General features: G+C 39.8%; 1 protein-coding gene across 14 annotated transcripts in view; it reads right to left on the reverse strand.

Moving 5' to 3' along the window:
- The window catches only part of FAM13C (family with sequence similarity 13 member C), a 141,697-nt gene that overhangs the window by 42,247 nt on the left and 82,645 nt on the right, over window positions 1-16,805 (reverse strand). For all 14 annotated transcript variants that reach the window (XR_005654762.1, XM_039871853.1, XM_039871854.1 and 11 more), the window contains one exon: window positions 11,963-12,020. Coding sequence is in view for 13 of the 14 variants with exons in the window: in XM_039871853.1 (XP_039727787.1) it covers window positions 11,963-12,020 (58 nt within the window). In the remaining variant the exon portion in view is untranslated. The remainder of the gene's footprint in view (window positions 1-11,962; window positions 12,021-16,805) is intronic.

A 16,805-nucleotide genomic window follows, 5' to 3' on the forward strand; every position in this document is an offset into this window, starting at 1 on the left:
AGAGAGAGAGAGAGAGAAGGAAGCCAGTCTCTCCCTCATATAGAGGGAGGATGTAGAACCAGCCACTTCTCATGAGCTCTACTTGCTCTTGTATACTCTACAAAGTAGAAGAGGATATGGCCTTCACGAAGAATCAGCGGGCCTGTCAGCTCTGCTATATACTATGTATCTGACTTTGGGTTAGCATCTTGGCTATTCTAAGTCTTAATTTTTTTTTATCCATAAGAAGAGGCAATAATAACAGTGACACTGGCACCTGCTCTAAGAATTTAGTGAGGGTAGGCATGGAAAGAAAGCACTTTGTACAGCACCAGCATGTGGCAAATCCTCAAGGAGTGGACGCTGTGGTTACTATGAATATCTCCAAACTCCAGAGGCTCCTGGCCAGGGCTCTGATCATGTGGGAGACCAAAATATACACCAACTCTGAGGCCTTGACTCATCAGTTTACCTCCCAGATCTCACTCTCTGTATCTGCTTAGTAAACCTGAGACTAGATGACTTCCAAGTATCTTTCCAACTTTAAAGGGGAGAAAAGCAAACATGCACATATCCTGAAGAGGGTGCACAGAGTGAGTGCTTAGATAGTATTTGTGGAACTGAACCAAGTACTCATGCAACACAAATAAATTACTAGATAAATTGTGGAACTGAAAAAAGTACTTACGCAATACAAATAAATTACTAGATAGGAGTAAGCTTAAAGGAATCAGGAAGACAAAATTGTCAAATAGAACAGGAAAAAAAAATGAAGGTCTCGAGGGACAAGACCTCCACACAGAAGCTTAAATTTAAACTGCTAAATATTGAGGACAAGAAGGCAGAATGAAAGAACCTCTCCCTTCCCCACACCAAACTGACCTGTAACCTGAGGACAGCCTGCTGCTTCTCAGCACAGGACAGAGGGTGTGGACTTGGACACCCTCTGTGGGATGGGCTCAAAAAGGGGCATCTCTCCTGATGACCAAGGATCCCAGGACGGGGGGCTTTACTTATGAGCGATCTGTGCCACTGTCACATACATGTCCTTGCAGTGAGCAACAGACGTCATCCAGCCTGTCCCATCAGGGCTGAGCCCCAAAGAGCCACCCCTGAGAAGGTCCCAGGACAGCTCGTATGACACATTCAGAGGTCATGCCCCTACACAGAGTTAATATCACACACGCCTCTCCCACGCTCAGGCGACTTTCAATACACAAAGAGCTCACTGGGCTCTGGAGTAGGAAACTGATGTCATCCCCTTATTCACGGGGCTTCTAGTCTAGTAGGGAGGCAGCTCATAAACAACCAAACAAATCAAACAATAATGAGTTATAACTGCCACAGGGCTATGGAGGAAAGAAACAGCGAGCCTGGGGAGGGAGTAAGCAGCTGTTTCACTCTCCAGCCATGCCTGACTTAGTGACTTTTAATGCAGGAACATGGTCTCCATTACAGAAAAACAAAGGGTAGTAAATTTCTGTGGTCTTAATGTTACCTCAGTTCAGCCCTTCTCTTATTAGGACTTCTGCTCCCTGTAAGGCTGCCTCCGGCCCATCCCTCGGGGGCTGGCCTGCTAGAGGTTTTCCAGGTTTATATTCAAAGTCTCCCTGCTTGGGTCTCTAGGATCTGCAGGAAAACTGAGCAAAAGCTGGTGGATCCTCTAAAGAACAACTACTCTGATTCCCTAACTCTCTCATCTGGTTACGAAAGAGGCCAGAGAGAAGTCCATGACACCTAGGTGTGGTTTTCTAAAAGCAAATTTTTCTCTTTTACATAATGGAAAATATACTGCTTGTTTTAAAAAATACTCCACTCATTTTCTCTCCTCTACAATTACCAGGTCCCACTTTAGTTGGGTCGGAATGGAGAACACCCACACAGGCTCGATGGTTAACTACTATTTTGGGGTGCCTTGGTCTGCAATTCACAAGTTGCAGAGGAGAGACAGTTTACTTTAATTCCTGTGAAGAGGTTTAGTGCCCTCTCCCATCCCTTTATCTATCTGACAACTGAATATAGTTTCTCTATAGTGATATGAAGCAAACTCAAATGAGAAATCTGCTTAAAACTGGGGATACAACTCAATCCCTGAACACCCCAATGTCTTCTTACTACTCTTCTTCCCTGAGCTTTCGTGTTTCCTGTGCATGTATACTTCTCCCATAAAGCGTATGCATGTGTGTGTGTGTGCGTGTGTGCGCGCACACACACGCACGCGCACACACACACACACACACACATACACACACACACAAGCTTTCCTTTCTACTTGCTCTCTGCCTCCATCGCCCCAAGCCTGATTCAGCTGTAGTTGCTTCAGGGTCAAATTTCCAACAAATTCTTGAGCCAGTCCTGATTACATTATCTAAACAGGGTGCCCCGATTTCTGTGTTATTACCTTGTTTATTTCCTTCTAACACTCACTACAATATGCAGTTTTATTTGTCTACTTGTTTATTGGCTCTTTCCAACTCCAGAAGGGCTGGAACCATGCCTTCATTGTTCACTGCTGGACCTAGCACAATGAGTAGGACAGGAGGCAACCAATAAAGAGACTGCCATTGTATATTAGTTTTGTTTTCCTGGACCCTTATGCAGTATTTGATTTCAACTTCCCCCCCACCCCACCCCACTGCTGCTCTGGTTCAGAAACTTTAAAACACTTACAAATCACTTAGCAGTTTATTAAAGATGTGTACTCCCAGGGAGGAACCACCTCAGAGACCTCAATTCTGTAGACCGGGGCAAGGTCATTTAGATGCAGAAAGTCTAAGGTCCACACTTTTAGAAATATTTCCCTATTTTCTATGGCCTTGACCCACTCTAAATGCTGCCTTGTTTGCCTGCCTAGCTCCATCTGCACTGGGAACAACAGTTTTTCTCTGATCCCCAGCTCTGTGACACCTTCATTAGCCTCCTGCCCTGGCCTCTTCTTGAGAGCTGAAGCCCTGAACCAAGAAATAAAAAGCGTGAAGTGCTTGGAAGCGAGGCAATATTTCCTCTTGCCCTGCTGCTGCTGTACTCTGGATATTCTTGCCAAAAAAAGTAGGACTTCTTCCAATGGTGACGGCCACAAGAAAACACCAAATTCGCCATGTCCCTAGGGACAATGGGCTTTTGGCTAATCCTTGTGGGGCCTGTGTTGCTTTGTCTCATCGTGTCTGCAGCCAAGTCTAACTGAAGGATGACACACCTTAGCTCAGCCCATCCTGGCTTCCTTTGCTTGGGATGGTCAGCCTTCATTGTCCCGAAATACCCAATGGAGAAACTCAATATAAGAGAACAAGCCATTCACTTCGAGTAGCTCTATGTTGATAAGAAGATCCAGGTCTTATTCTGGTGCTAGCAGCCCTTCTTTTTAAGCAAGGACAATACCACCACAACACACTATAACCAAAACCAAATTTCCTTCCAGTCAGATGATTTCCACCTGGGATGGGGGGAGTACTTAGTTTTACTTCATGGTGATGTTCTCATTATGTTCACTTTATCAAATAAACAATAAAAATAAGATGTTTGAGAGAGAAAAATCGTTTTATAAACTCACATTTTAATTTAGGACTTTGAGCTTTTCTGGATAACACATTGGCTTTCCAAAAATAGAATATGTCTCATTTTCAACTCATAGAATGGTCTTCAATAGTTTCTCCTAGGAGTTTCTAGTACTTAAACTATCCAAAAGCACAGGTGTTAAGATAGACAAACCCCTAACAAATCATTTTTTCCAGAACATCCGTTATATCCCAGAGACTAAGTCCTCAAATCTAGTCCATGTTGTAGCCCTTATAGCTATTACTTATGGCTTCTTAAGTTCCAATTTCTTTTAGCCCTGAAAAATATTCTGCTTAAAAACTACGTTCAGAAAGATGTGTGCATAGTAGAGGGCCTACTGGGGCTTTTAATCACAAATCTACCACTGGCTCTTTCTGTGTCTGTGGGCAAACCATCCAATTATGCTGGTGTGTAGGCCCTTTACTTTTCCTGGTGAGACTGCTTTAATTTCTAAATTCAATAATAAACATTAGAAATTAATAACCAACCCACTAGGAATCATAAAGTCACATGCTATATGAAACAAATTACCTACTAATGTCTCTAAAGATGGTGGCTCACACTGAAAAACATTAGCCATTTCTTCATATACTACTATTTTGTTAGAAAACATGAAAATTAAGCTTTTGACCACCTTAAAATCCGACTTTTATAGCTCTAAGAAAACCGACAATTTCCAAAAAAGAGTAAAAGATACCAGCACTAGCAAGGGCAGACTCTAGGATATTGAGTTGATGTCTGTCACTTTAAATCCCTGAAAAGTGCAGATGACAAATTTAATTCTTCTACTGCAGCCCCCACACTCTGCTCCAGTACTGAACCTGGAGCTGGGTACGAATTTACTTCTCAGTAACTACTGTTGAAAGAAAAAATTACTCCTTAGGAAAAATATCCAAAAAGTCACAGTTTTCAGGAAAAACTGTGGTCTAGGACCAGCAGAAATATATATATTTTAAAGTTGACAAGGGTGGAGGGAGTAGAATATATCGTAAAAACTGTTAGCTTCATATTTTACCAAGTGAGAACATGTAGGGGGCAACCCTTCCCATCATGTTATTACAAAATAAGATTAAGAATAATTCCTAAATTAAAGAGTTGTTTATAACCTTTAACCTTATAGAAAACTAACTGCATTGTTCTAATTTTTCTCCTTTAGCTACAACACAGACTGACACCTGGGAGTCACTGAACTAGGTACAGCTCCCTCCAGCCTTCCACGAGAGAGCAGGAAAATAGTCGTGTGAAGAGGAGTAAATGAAAGAGCAACAAGGAAAAGGATTGAGATGCCATACCATGAAAAAGCAGCAGGGGCCAAGGGGACAAAGCTGCAGTGAGTGTGGGAGATGGGGAAGGCTCATAGGCGAGAGGCAAACACAGGTGGGTCACCTATGAGAAGTCTTGCCACAACTTCTCTGCTCAGTACAATACCTCTCAAGTTCTTCCAAGTTAATTCTCAGGCAAGAAAGAATATGGGTAGCTGCTGGCATGGCTTCTGCTTTTTCTGCCAACACTACTCTAAAGATTCCCTGGAGGGTGAAGACTACAGAACCGATTCCCCTGGAAACGAGAAGGCAGACTGGATAGTTGCGTCTGAATGGCAGCACAGAATAAACTAGGTCTGGAAACAGTTCCGAGTTTCTTTGCTCTGTAGTTCATTCAACTGGGAATTAAAACCAGGGTTCACACCATCACCACATCACCATATTGGCCAAAGGACATCCTCACTGATAGTGACAAGAAAACTTGGCTGAAACTAAATGAATCATAGGACACCATTCCAGCTTTCAGCTGAGGAAGAAATATTGGTAGGGAGGCAAAGTCACATTATCTCAGCTCAGAAAACTATACTAGAAAAATGCCAAATGGCATCCTGCAATGGACCAGCACAGAGGAAAACTACCTTAGATATTATGCTTCCAGAGACCATTATTATGCAGCTCAGCATCCACTGACCCATCTTCTGATAACAGCCCTCCCAGATCTAAAGTGGGAAGTATGGTCTAGCCAACCAGCTTATTCCAAATGCCAAGGTCATAATGACTAGGTCAAGAATGGGCTACATGCCCCCAAGCAATATAAATGAGACTCAGAGTTAGAAAGAAAGACTTTTCTCACTGTGTGATAGGCAGAATCCAAAAGATAGCCCCAAGATTCCTAGACCCAAGTTATTTAATCAAACACTAATCTAAGTGCTGTTATGAAGGGATTTTGCAGATGTTATTAGAGTCCTAACTCAACTGACCAAGAACAGAGAAGATTTGAATTGGCCTAACTCAATAAGTTGAGCCCTTTAAGAGCAGAGGGTTTCTTCCAGCTAGTGGCAAAAGACAACATCAGAGAGATTCAGAGAGATTTAGTGTTGCTGGCTCAAAGATGAAGGAGTCCATGTGAGGAGGAATGTGGGCAGCCTCTAGAAGCTGAGAGCTGCCTTCAGCTGATGACCAGTAAGGATACAGAGATCACAGTCCTTCAACTGCAAGGAAGTAAATTCAGGCAACCTGAATAAGCTCGGACATGGACTCTTCTCCAGAATCACTAGATAAGAGTCCACTGCAGCTAATTTCAGTTAATTTCAGTTTTGTGAGACCTTGAACAGAGAATCCAATTGAGTCCACCCAAATTTATGATCTATGTAACTGTAAATTGATAAATGAGTAGCCCTTTTTGGTAATCTGTTACACAGTAGAAGACTAATGTACTCTGGAGTTACCAACTGTACAAATAATGTGTCCCTAGTGAGGGGTTGATCTAAAGATAAAGTCCATAAAGAAAGGCAGAGTCAAGAGATAGAAAGAGATGGCATCTGGATGAAAAGTCTTTAATCTCTAAATCTAGCCATGCATGGAGCCCATCTTGATTCTAAAGTTTCAGCCGTGTGAATCAATAAAATCCTGTTATTAGTAAAGCCAGGTTGAACTGAAGGAAAAAAAAAAAAAAGCCAGGTGCCTGGAAGAAAAAGTCTTCAATCAATCCTGAATTAAGGCTCAACCCTATGGAGAGGGTTTGCATTTCAGTAGAAAAATACAGCTGTCTACTTCTACAGAAATAATATCATTTTGCCAACTCAGGAGTATCAAAGGACTTAAAGAGACTCTTGCTGGACTATTTTTTCAAAATGAAAACTATTTGGAGGGAGAAATTCATCTCTAACAAAACAGTAAGCGTGATAATGGCTTGCTGCCCAAATACCTATATGCTAAAACTATGGATGGTAAAAAAGACAATCATATCCTTCACATGTAGACACACACATAAACGTGCACATAGGCTCAAAAAGGGGCACTGTAACTGTGCAAATTGGTGTACTTTTAATAAAATTAAAGTGTTAAAAGATTCCTCATAAACTTTAAAGAGGAAGATATGTTCAGTGTTCAGGCCAATGTGAAATTATTTTGACTGGCATAATTCAACAAATAAGGGGTGACTAGCATTTGAAGGAAAGATGAATCTTTCATATTGATTTTGGGCAGATCTCTTTCATAGCCAGCTAAATAAGAAAAACAGATGTCCCCTTCAGAGAATAACTGTGATTACAAATTCATGGTTTAACGTTTTGTTATTGGTAGTGAGTCACCATTAAGCATTTGTTGCATGCTAATAATTTATTATGTTTGTTTCCTATACTATAGACTTTTGCTGAAAATTTCAATTATATGCCTAAGGGTTTTGATCCTTTATGGTAGAGCCTCAGTCAGAATACAGTATAACACAAAACTAAATCCAGTCTTGCTCTGAGCACCTTTTTCTCTGGCTCTTCACCAATCAATGAGAGTGATGCCACACACAAATCTGAAAATGTCCCAGCTATTTTTGGTAAAGTCAAAACGCCCTTAGGGGTAGAACACATCTCTAGGATGCCCTGAAGTGCCAATTAACAACTAAAATATTTTGACTTTATTCTGTAATCTAAAAAGGACTCATAATGGAGTCTTCAGAATAAAGTTGTACTTCAGATTATTCATTTCATTATAAAGATGCTATTATCCTCTTTTTCTAAGTATTTGTAAAAGGAGCACAACATGATATCAAAGAACTTTTGAGTGTTGGCCTCTTTCAGATATGTTAGGTAGTTATTGGTTACCAGGTGAAATAGCATAGCCAGTGTTTCTGTATCAACTCTTCTCATGAAGGAACAACGGGACTAAAATTTTCCGAACCTTCAGAAACCATTCCTATTCCTACCCTCCATCTCACAGTTAGAAAGGGGGAAGCAGGGTGGAAAAAATAGATTGGCATTACCCTTTTGACCCTCACTGCTAAGTCCATCCATTTCTTCTCCCCTATAAAAGGCAATGTCTTTCTTCCTATTCCATGATCTGAATGCATACAATTCAGTCACTTCCATTTGGGTGGGTTTCTTCCTCTCCATCAGTGGCCCCTTTCAGATTTAGTTGTTTCAATGTCAGGCAAATAAACGTGCTAACATCTGGCCCTGTAATTCCTCAGCCCCTTCAATTATCGTACCACTTCCACTTAACTATGGCTGGCCATCTCAGAAGGTTGCCATAAACTTTCAGGGTCTCAAAACTTCTAAGAACAACCTCCATCCCTTCCATCTCTTTCATTCTACCCTGTAAGTGAACTTATTCTATCCTCTTATAGTAAGTTTCTAGATTCCTCTATGTTCTAACAATCAATTGTCTCACTTAGATTCCTTACCTAATGAGAACCATATCACCACAGTTTGATCTAGGGAAACACACCAAAAAAAAAGCCAGAAGTATTTCCCTTGACTACCCCTTAATACTTTGCCACCTTGAAATCCTCACATTAGAGTTGTAGGGCTTATTGTGGGCAAAAGATTGATGCAGCATTTATTCATTTTCCCATTCCAACATTGGATATCTGCTTCTTTGTGCTTGACATATCTCTCTTGGATAAACTTAACCCATGACAAGATTTTTTTTTTTTTTTTTTTAGATTTATAAACTGGCTCCTTAGACATGGAGAGGATCAACTGTAGATTGATTTATGCCAGCACAAGACAGTTTCAAAGCCAACAATCCTCAAAGGGAAGGGAAATAAGAAATTTACGGAAGAGCAACCAAAGACAAATTTTTCTCTTAGGGCCAGTTGCCTTGTGGCTAACCTTACTCTAGGACTTTTGGAACTCCAGGTAAAAAGTGAAATGGAAACAAACTCTTATTCACTCAGCAGAAACTTGCTTTATTCAACGTTAAGTGCAGAATACTTTCAAAATATCTATCAGATAATAAAGCATTTTTTCTGAGCACAGAGTTCATGGGCATTTTTTAAGGTGACCATTTCCTTCTGTAGGATGATGACAGGAATTGGATTGGGCAAGTATAAGGACAGAACTAGACAGAAGGTCCAAATTGATCCAGAGCTTCAGTCTGTTCCTTAAGAGGACTGTACTATTGCAGATCCTCAGTCAGCTTCAGTCTTCACCTGTGATCAGGTAGCCTCTTTCTCATGTAAGACTGATAATTACATTAAGCACATATGTCACTTTTATAGTGCTATTTAGTTTTCACTCCCCAAGCCAGGTCTCAGGTGGTTGTCCTTGAGGAGGCTTTACCCCTGAGTCACTCTGGGGTAACCTGCCTCATTTCATGCTTGATGGGAACCTATAACTAAATACTAAAAGCGCTAGGAAAATGGGAGGGAAAACTGAAAGGACTCCTAGAGTTAACCCAATTCAAAACCTCCCATCCCAATTTTACAAATGAAAAACTAAAAGAAGTTGATGTGATGCTTTATGAAATGCAGTCTGGGAACTAGAAAAAATAGTTTGAGGACCTACTATGGCACGTTTTCTCAGGAAATGGGAGATCTGTTAGGTTTCTTTACAAATCTGTTATTTTTCTCAATTGAAACTGAAGCCAGGAACGGAATCTACTAGGATGTTGAGAGGGAAAATAATATTGTTTTTTTTTCATTTGTCCTTCAACCACTTTTGATCAATTGAATGCTTATCAATTACATGGACATGGGAGAATAACTAAAACCAAGGATTAAGGTAGATGAGATATTAACAGATCAGGATCCAGGAGACCCTAATGGATCTCCTGATACCTCACAGAGGCAGAGTCTGACAGCTCAAGTCAATAGCAGAAGGAAGACTTAATCAGATTTTCAGAAACTAACTCCTATAGCATAGTCCCAGGGACACCAAAACTCATGGAGTGGAGCCACAAGTCCTATCAAGAGACCCAAGGTCAAAAACTGGGAGCTTGAGACTGGCAGAAAAAATGTGAGAATGGCAGGAATCAAATCTATACACACGCCAAAGTGAAGACAAGAAAAGAGTTTTTCAGTTCACTGGGAAAGTATGGGGGACACACAAAGAGACAGATGCTCATATGTAGATATGTCATACCACGTGTCAACCTTACTGTGTATATGAGAGAGACCTTGGGTCAAGTACCAGCTCTGGAACCAAACTAAGCTGAGCCTCATCTATCTGTGACAAAGCAAGTAGAAATCGGAAATTCAAAAGGTAGAAGTAAAATACCAAAGTGAAATTTGGAGAAAATACAAAGTACATACGTAGCATACATACATAGCATTCTAAAATGTTATTATTTATATACAACTTTAGGGTCCATAGAAATATCAGAAAAATATTTATGGACCATGCTTCTCGTGAGGCTCAAGAAACTCTGTTGCCTAAAGAAATGTTATTATTACAAGGTTCTTTCATAAAAGAGTGTGGTGTCCCGTAAGTTTGAGGAACACTGGGAATGACGCAGTTAAATATATTCCTGCTCTATAGAATGTCTCCATTGATGCATCTGAACACATCATGACCTTGGACCCACTCACACTTCCCTCTCAAGTATTTCCTCTGGCCCCCAAATTTTAGTCACAACAAAAACTGCATGAAAGGATGTAGATCTGTATTCACAATTTATCCAGTTGGAACAACCACTTTGAGCACACACTCACTATTATCAACCTGTCTGTATCTGCAGCACCCCCTTTTCATGGAAGAGTGCACATTTAAAATATGGTCCTACGAACTCTTTTGGACACACATCTTCATTCAGCATTCTTTGCATCCATGTAATACCAGAGCAGTGAGCTGCCACATATCATATAATTTACAAATACAATATAGTGAAAGAATACAGAAAAGCAGATTTTCAAATAGAGCTTTGTACAGCTGTGATTCGAGAATGCTCAAGTAATCTCATGAGTTTCCAGCTCACAAATCAGAGTTTCTACAAAATATTTGAAACCTACCACAAGTTAACTCTTACAATCACCTCATTTTTATAGTCACTTATGTCAAAACAAATCAAGTGCTTCCTTACAACCAGCATTTGCTTGTTCACAGTGGGGCAACCGATTGCATTCATTGATTCAGCCTCTTGCCTCTTTTCTCCTAAATTCTTTTTCACTATTGTTAACATGAGTGAGATTGTGGAATTTGAAGGCTGTCTCTATACACAAAGAAGTAACAAGGAATATTCTATATTATCTTTAGAACATTTTCCACAACTTTAGTTATTTATTTAACTTGATTTAATCAGGCGGCTTGTTTACCTTTGGCTATTCATTTCTGACAAATTCTACAGTAAAAAAGAAAATCGCCTAAATTCAGTTAATTACTTTTTCGGCGAGGGAAGAGAGATACATCTTCGAATGACAATTTGCCTGAAGCCCATCATTTCTTTTCCTGGCATCTGAGTGTCAAGGCTTTTCCTTTTTTTCACTATGATCTTAATCAGATATACTACCCACTGCTCCTTAATTATACAATGTGGACAAGAGAAACTAGACAGAGTATTCCCAACTAATGTTTTAAGCCAAGGCATTCATAATATGAATCCTTATTGCATTATACTAATTTCCAACAGAATAATTAAATTACATATTTCAAAGAAAATCTGAAACAAGCTTATTAACATCGTGATGTCCAGTTCACATTTGGATTGGAAAATATGATTTCAGTGTCTCAAAGCACATGCCACATTATCTCATGCTCCATGTATAAATAGTAAGCATGATTATATTTGAGCCTGCAAAAGCTGTTGGGAAAACAAAAGATGAGGAGAGGGGGAAAGGGGGAGAGGGGAAGGGGGAAGTGGGGGAGAGGGGGAGAAGGGGAGAAGGAGAGAAGCGGAGGGGGAGAGGGGAAAAAATTAAGAGAAAATTTTACAAATGTAACTGTTACAGCCATGGTTATACAATCCTGAAGCAAAGTTGAAAAGAGTGTAACGAAATGACTGCTGCACTTGCTTTAAGTCCAAGACATAGTGCGCAATCTCGCAAATAACATTTTAAATATATTTGTTCCAAAGCGAGGAAAACATTACCCAAAGAACTATAAGGAAAACAAGTTCACTTAAGGGCAAAAATACTTAAACTTTTAATCAGAAAGGATTCCTAGTACCAGAAAAAGAATAATAAAGTTCATGATTGGCTAATTCATGTTCATACAACCAGCATTGACTGCACCTACCTCATCCTGCCGAGTTTCAAAAGCATCCTTTGGCAAAATGGCAGGCTTCTGGTCTAGTCTATAAAATACAAATAAAAATTATTTCAATTTAAAAAAATTCTTCAACAAGGCATATTTGAAGCTGGCAGCTACAGATTTAGTTGTACCCCTCGTAAAAACCTTCATTGGTGTCCCACTGTTCCTAGAATAAAATCCAGACTTTACAATGGTCTGCAACACATTACAGTGTTTGGATCCTGACCGCCTTCCTGGCCCCACCTTCTTTCTCTCTCACCCTTGTCACCTACACTCCCTCTCCCCTGGCTTTCTGTTTCAACACATAATGCTCGTCGCCTGGTCAAACCTTCACATTTGCTGTTCTAGACAGCTCTTCCACCATGTCTTCATAAAGCTGACTCTTCTCTGCATGTAAACATCAGCTTAGCTCCCCCTAAAGAGGCCTTCCTGATCTTCCTAACTATAAGTAACCATCTCCTTCACTCTCCATCACACTGTCTTTAGATTTTCTTCTGAGTGCTTATCACTATCAGAAATTATATTGTTTATTTACATTTCCACATTAAAATGTAAGCTCCAAGAAATCCACCGATTATATCCATTTTCTACATTGCTAAACCCTCAGTTAAAATTCAGTATTTTTTTCATTCATCCCCCAAAAAAGCTTTTTTGAATGAATGAATGTGATCTGATACACTGGTTATATAATGACACCATTTGTTCACTGAAGAGAGCTTTTGGAAATTTCATCCTCTTAACTAACACAATAAATGTTATAGCAATTGCTGGATAACGTGGTGAAGCTGGCTTTGCCACTATAGAGATCCCAACAGAACAAAAAAACTTAAAAAAGGCAAATCTACTCCAAATCATTTTTTTAGTTTAAAAACAAAAACAACAACAAAAAACTCCGTTACTGGCAGATGCTTCGCTCCAAATCATGATTTGTCAAATGCTGTGGTCCAATGGCATCTATTACATAACATTCAAGTTTTTCTGCAGCAGTTCGCAGGCCATTATATAATAAACATATTCAATTATAGTTATTATCCTTATAAAAAGGCCTGCTATCTTAATAGATAAAAGATTTAGTCAGTGTTAAGTCATTTATAAAAAGATTTATTTTGGGACATAATTATTTACAGTTATTATCTGCCTCAATTTGAACTCTGAAGAAAGCATACATGTCCTTTGAATGGTCAACAAGATTAATGATTTCTAAAAGTCAGGATGCACATTTAGAAATGCCACAAGCCTCACTTCAAAATATTCTTAAGAATGCAGAGTTCTTTCAGACCACAGGCACTGCTGACTGTACAATTTATTTCTAATGAGAAAAATAAGGAGATGGTAAAACAAAATTGTGAAGGTCACACTGATGTCTATCATCTCTGCACAAGCCAGCATGTCCCTCCTTCTCCCCTCCCCCACCCCTGGGTGTGAGAAGAGGCTGCGTCCCAACCATGAGCTCAGGCAGAGATCATTCAAGTGAAGAAAAAAATAAAGTAAGGAAGAAAACCGCGGGCACACCCACCCTATGCCCATCAAGTCCCTGAGCCACAAATGCAGTGATTTCAGGGCTGCAGAAAATAAAAAGCAGCTCTTTATCGAAAAATGGGAGAAACCCTCTTGAGAATAGGAATTAACCCCTCCTACCCAATAACATCTAAAACTCTGAATGGCTCATAATTTCTTTATATCTTACAGTGGTTCTCAAATTGTGTTCCTGTAGTTATGGTAGCACCAGAAAAATGGAAGAGCAGTGTTCTTTAATGGAAAGAATACTTACCAGTTTTCAACTATAAATTTCCCTAAGGCTTTGATACCAGCAGACGGTAAAACAAATACACAAGTAGCAAACATTAACAGAAGAAAGCAGATTCAGACTTGGTTTTAAAATATAGTATATATTATTGAGATGCACGGAACAGCCAACAAGTAATATACTCACATGATCTTCCAGGAAAATTAATCATGATCTCCAGATAAACCTCCAGATCAAGTTAGAGAACTGTGGTCTAAGTATCAAAGGTGCCTGAATTTAATAATTATCTGAATATCTCCTATGTGCCTGGTACAGTGTTGGGGAGATAAAGGCAGTATCTATGCCTTTAGGAGGCTTACAATCCAGTAAGCCTCTGTTTATCTTAAACAGAGGATAAAACTAATTAACACCCAGCCTTGATGTTACTTCAGTTAGTCAAGGATCAGCACACAGGAGCTGATATTAGAATGGTGGAGAGGAACTGGGGAGGCAGAGACAGAACAGAGAGACATTTTCAAAAACAAAAACAATCAAGAGGTCTCGGGTGTGGATTCAAAGTATAGAACGAAAGAGAGGGGATAATCAAAATTATTCCAAAGTTTTGAGCCTATGTGGCAAGACAAATGACAGGTGATTTTTCTATTGGAGATAGAAAAATGTGTAATTTTGGCGAGGAGGGGAAGAGCAGGCAATTCACGAATTTAGATTTGGATGTTCGAAGCTTGAGGCTAGGCTAAAATAGGGAAGTGAAAAGATCTGAGCAGGGCCCACCCCAGAAAGGGAGATCTACTGTATGTTCAGCTGAGGGAGAGTGGTGACCATAACAGTGATACACAGTGGTCACAGGTTCTGCAGTTTTTTTTCCCCTCATTGTGTGGTGAAAGCCTCGCATGGTGCTAGCCATATGGTAAACACGCAGCATGTGTCTTTCGGATGAATTGATAAATAAAGAGACAGAGAAAACCAGACCCAAGAAGGGCTTCTCGATCTACCAGTTACTGGGGATGTGTATGCCCACAGACAAGATATTAACCTCTCTAAGTCTCAGTTTCCTCATCTGTAAAGTGTAGATAAAAACAGTTACTTCATAGGATAATTCATGATGTGAAGGATAGTTCATGAAAAATGCTTTTTACTACTGTTAGCTATAACTAAAAATAACACATGGATTCTATAATCATATCTAAAAATAATACCATAATATAATTACATAATGATGATAATTAATTGTATGCTTTATTATTAATAACAATTAAAGCCTTATGAATAAATAAGTTGAAAGAGATAAAAGCTAGGACATCCTTACTCAAGGCCACTAAGCAGGTCTCTGAAACTGGCCAGGTAAGGTGCAGAAGAAAGAAAATGAAAATATAACTAGAGAGGTAAAAAGCTAAACAGAACAGCACCCTAAATACACAAGTGAAAGAAGTCACAGAAAAGAAGAATGTCAAGAAGAACCTAACAATTCGCCAGCCCTTATTGTGACAAGCTGGACTGCAAGATAGTTTACTTATCTCATTTCATCTTCATGGTAACTATGAGATTAGCCTTATTATAACAATTGGCCATAATAGGGGACAGTTAGGGCAATTAAATAACTTCACCCACTCATTAAACAATTATTAAGCACCAACTCTGTGCCAGGTACTACTGCAGGTGTTGAGAATAAAACAGTGAATAAAACAAAGTCTTTACCCTCATGGAACTTATTTATTCTTGAAGGAGAGAAAATTCAGAGAAATAAACCAGTGATCTATGGTGCAACAGATGCTAAGTAAAACGGAGGAAGAAAAAGAAAGAAAGGCAAGGAGAATAGGACGTGCAGCCAGACTGTCCAAACTCACTCACACTGCTAGGAAATCTCAGGCATCTGGGGATATTGAGAATGAAAACATTGAAATAAGAGGTTACTGGACTGAAAAAGGTAAAGGTCATGGCAGAAGAAGAAACAAACAAAAGCTTCTCACTAGAAGAAAAGAGAACTGAAATAGTAGCTAGCTGTCTCAAATTCCTTTCTTTTAAAGATGTTTAAAGATACTACTTGAACCATTTACAATCCTGGCTGGAAGGCGGCCTAAGCACAAAAACTGGGTCACATTGAAACACTCCCTCCACTTCTCTTGCCTCCCTTCACCCAAAACAACAATGAGAAATAGACCATGCACATCTCTATCAAATGCATGCTTCTGGAGAGAGCGACCAGAAGCCAGTAAGAGCACTCTGCCAGCTTCAATACAGGCCTGCCTCCTGGCCCTCGGGCCCAGGCCCAGGCAATGGGAAACGCAGCCTGGATTCGTCAGAGCCCAATTATGGCTATCAGTACTGATCAAAGTGCAATGCCTTCAAACAGCACCACCACGACCACCACCACCACAATCATTATTATCACCACCACCATCACTACTATCTCCATTATCACTACCACAAGCATTGCCACCACCATTATTATTATCACCATTATTATCACTCCCATTACCAGCAACACTCGCTCAACCCTCCACCTCAATTGCCACCTCCCCATCACCTCTCCATTGCTGCCACATCACCGCCGCTACCATCACACCATAACCACATCACCACGACTGCCACCACTATGATATAATTCAAAATAAAATCGCTTTTCAACAGAGAAACATAAAACTGTTTGCTAATATTAAAAGAGCTTCTTCCTGGATTCTGTGACTGCAAAACTATGGATAGCCAATTGAAGTGCAGCTTTTCTAAAAATTTTTGGTGTTCCCACATTCCTGGAACCCTAAAGCATGTGCTGAGCCAGGCTGTAGGGTCGTCCTGCAGTGGCCTTCCCCTGGGAGGTGGACTAGAATTCAAAACAGTACAAAGAACAAAGCATTAAGACATTGGTCTTGGCTAAGAATAACATCAAACCACAGATGTGATGATTTGTGAAGAAACAATATTTTAGCATAAGATTTTTTATTTATACCAAGATTTCAACTATCTATAATTAAATTAGGAGATGAAAGTATTCCCTATCTCAGTGAAAACCTTCTCCCCATCTGCCCAATTGCTTATGGAAGACATCTGAGAGTTATCTGACGCTTGCTCCCCCGCAAACCCAAA

The sequence above is a fragment of the Pteropus medius genome, unplaced genomic scaffold (assembly GCF_902729225.1).
Source record: "Pteropus medius unplaced genomic scaffold, Ma_sr-lr_union100, whole genome shotgun sequence".
NCBI classification, from domain to species: Eukaryota; Metazoa; Chordata; class Mammalia; order Chiroptera; family Pteropodidae; genus Pteropus; species Pteropus medius.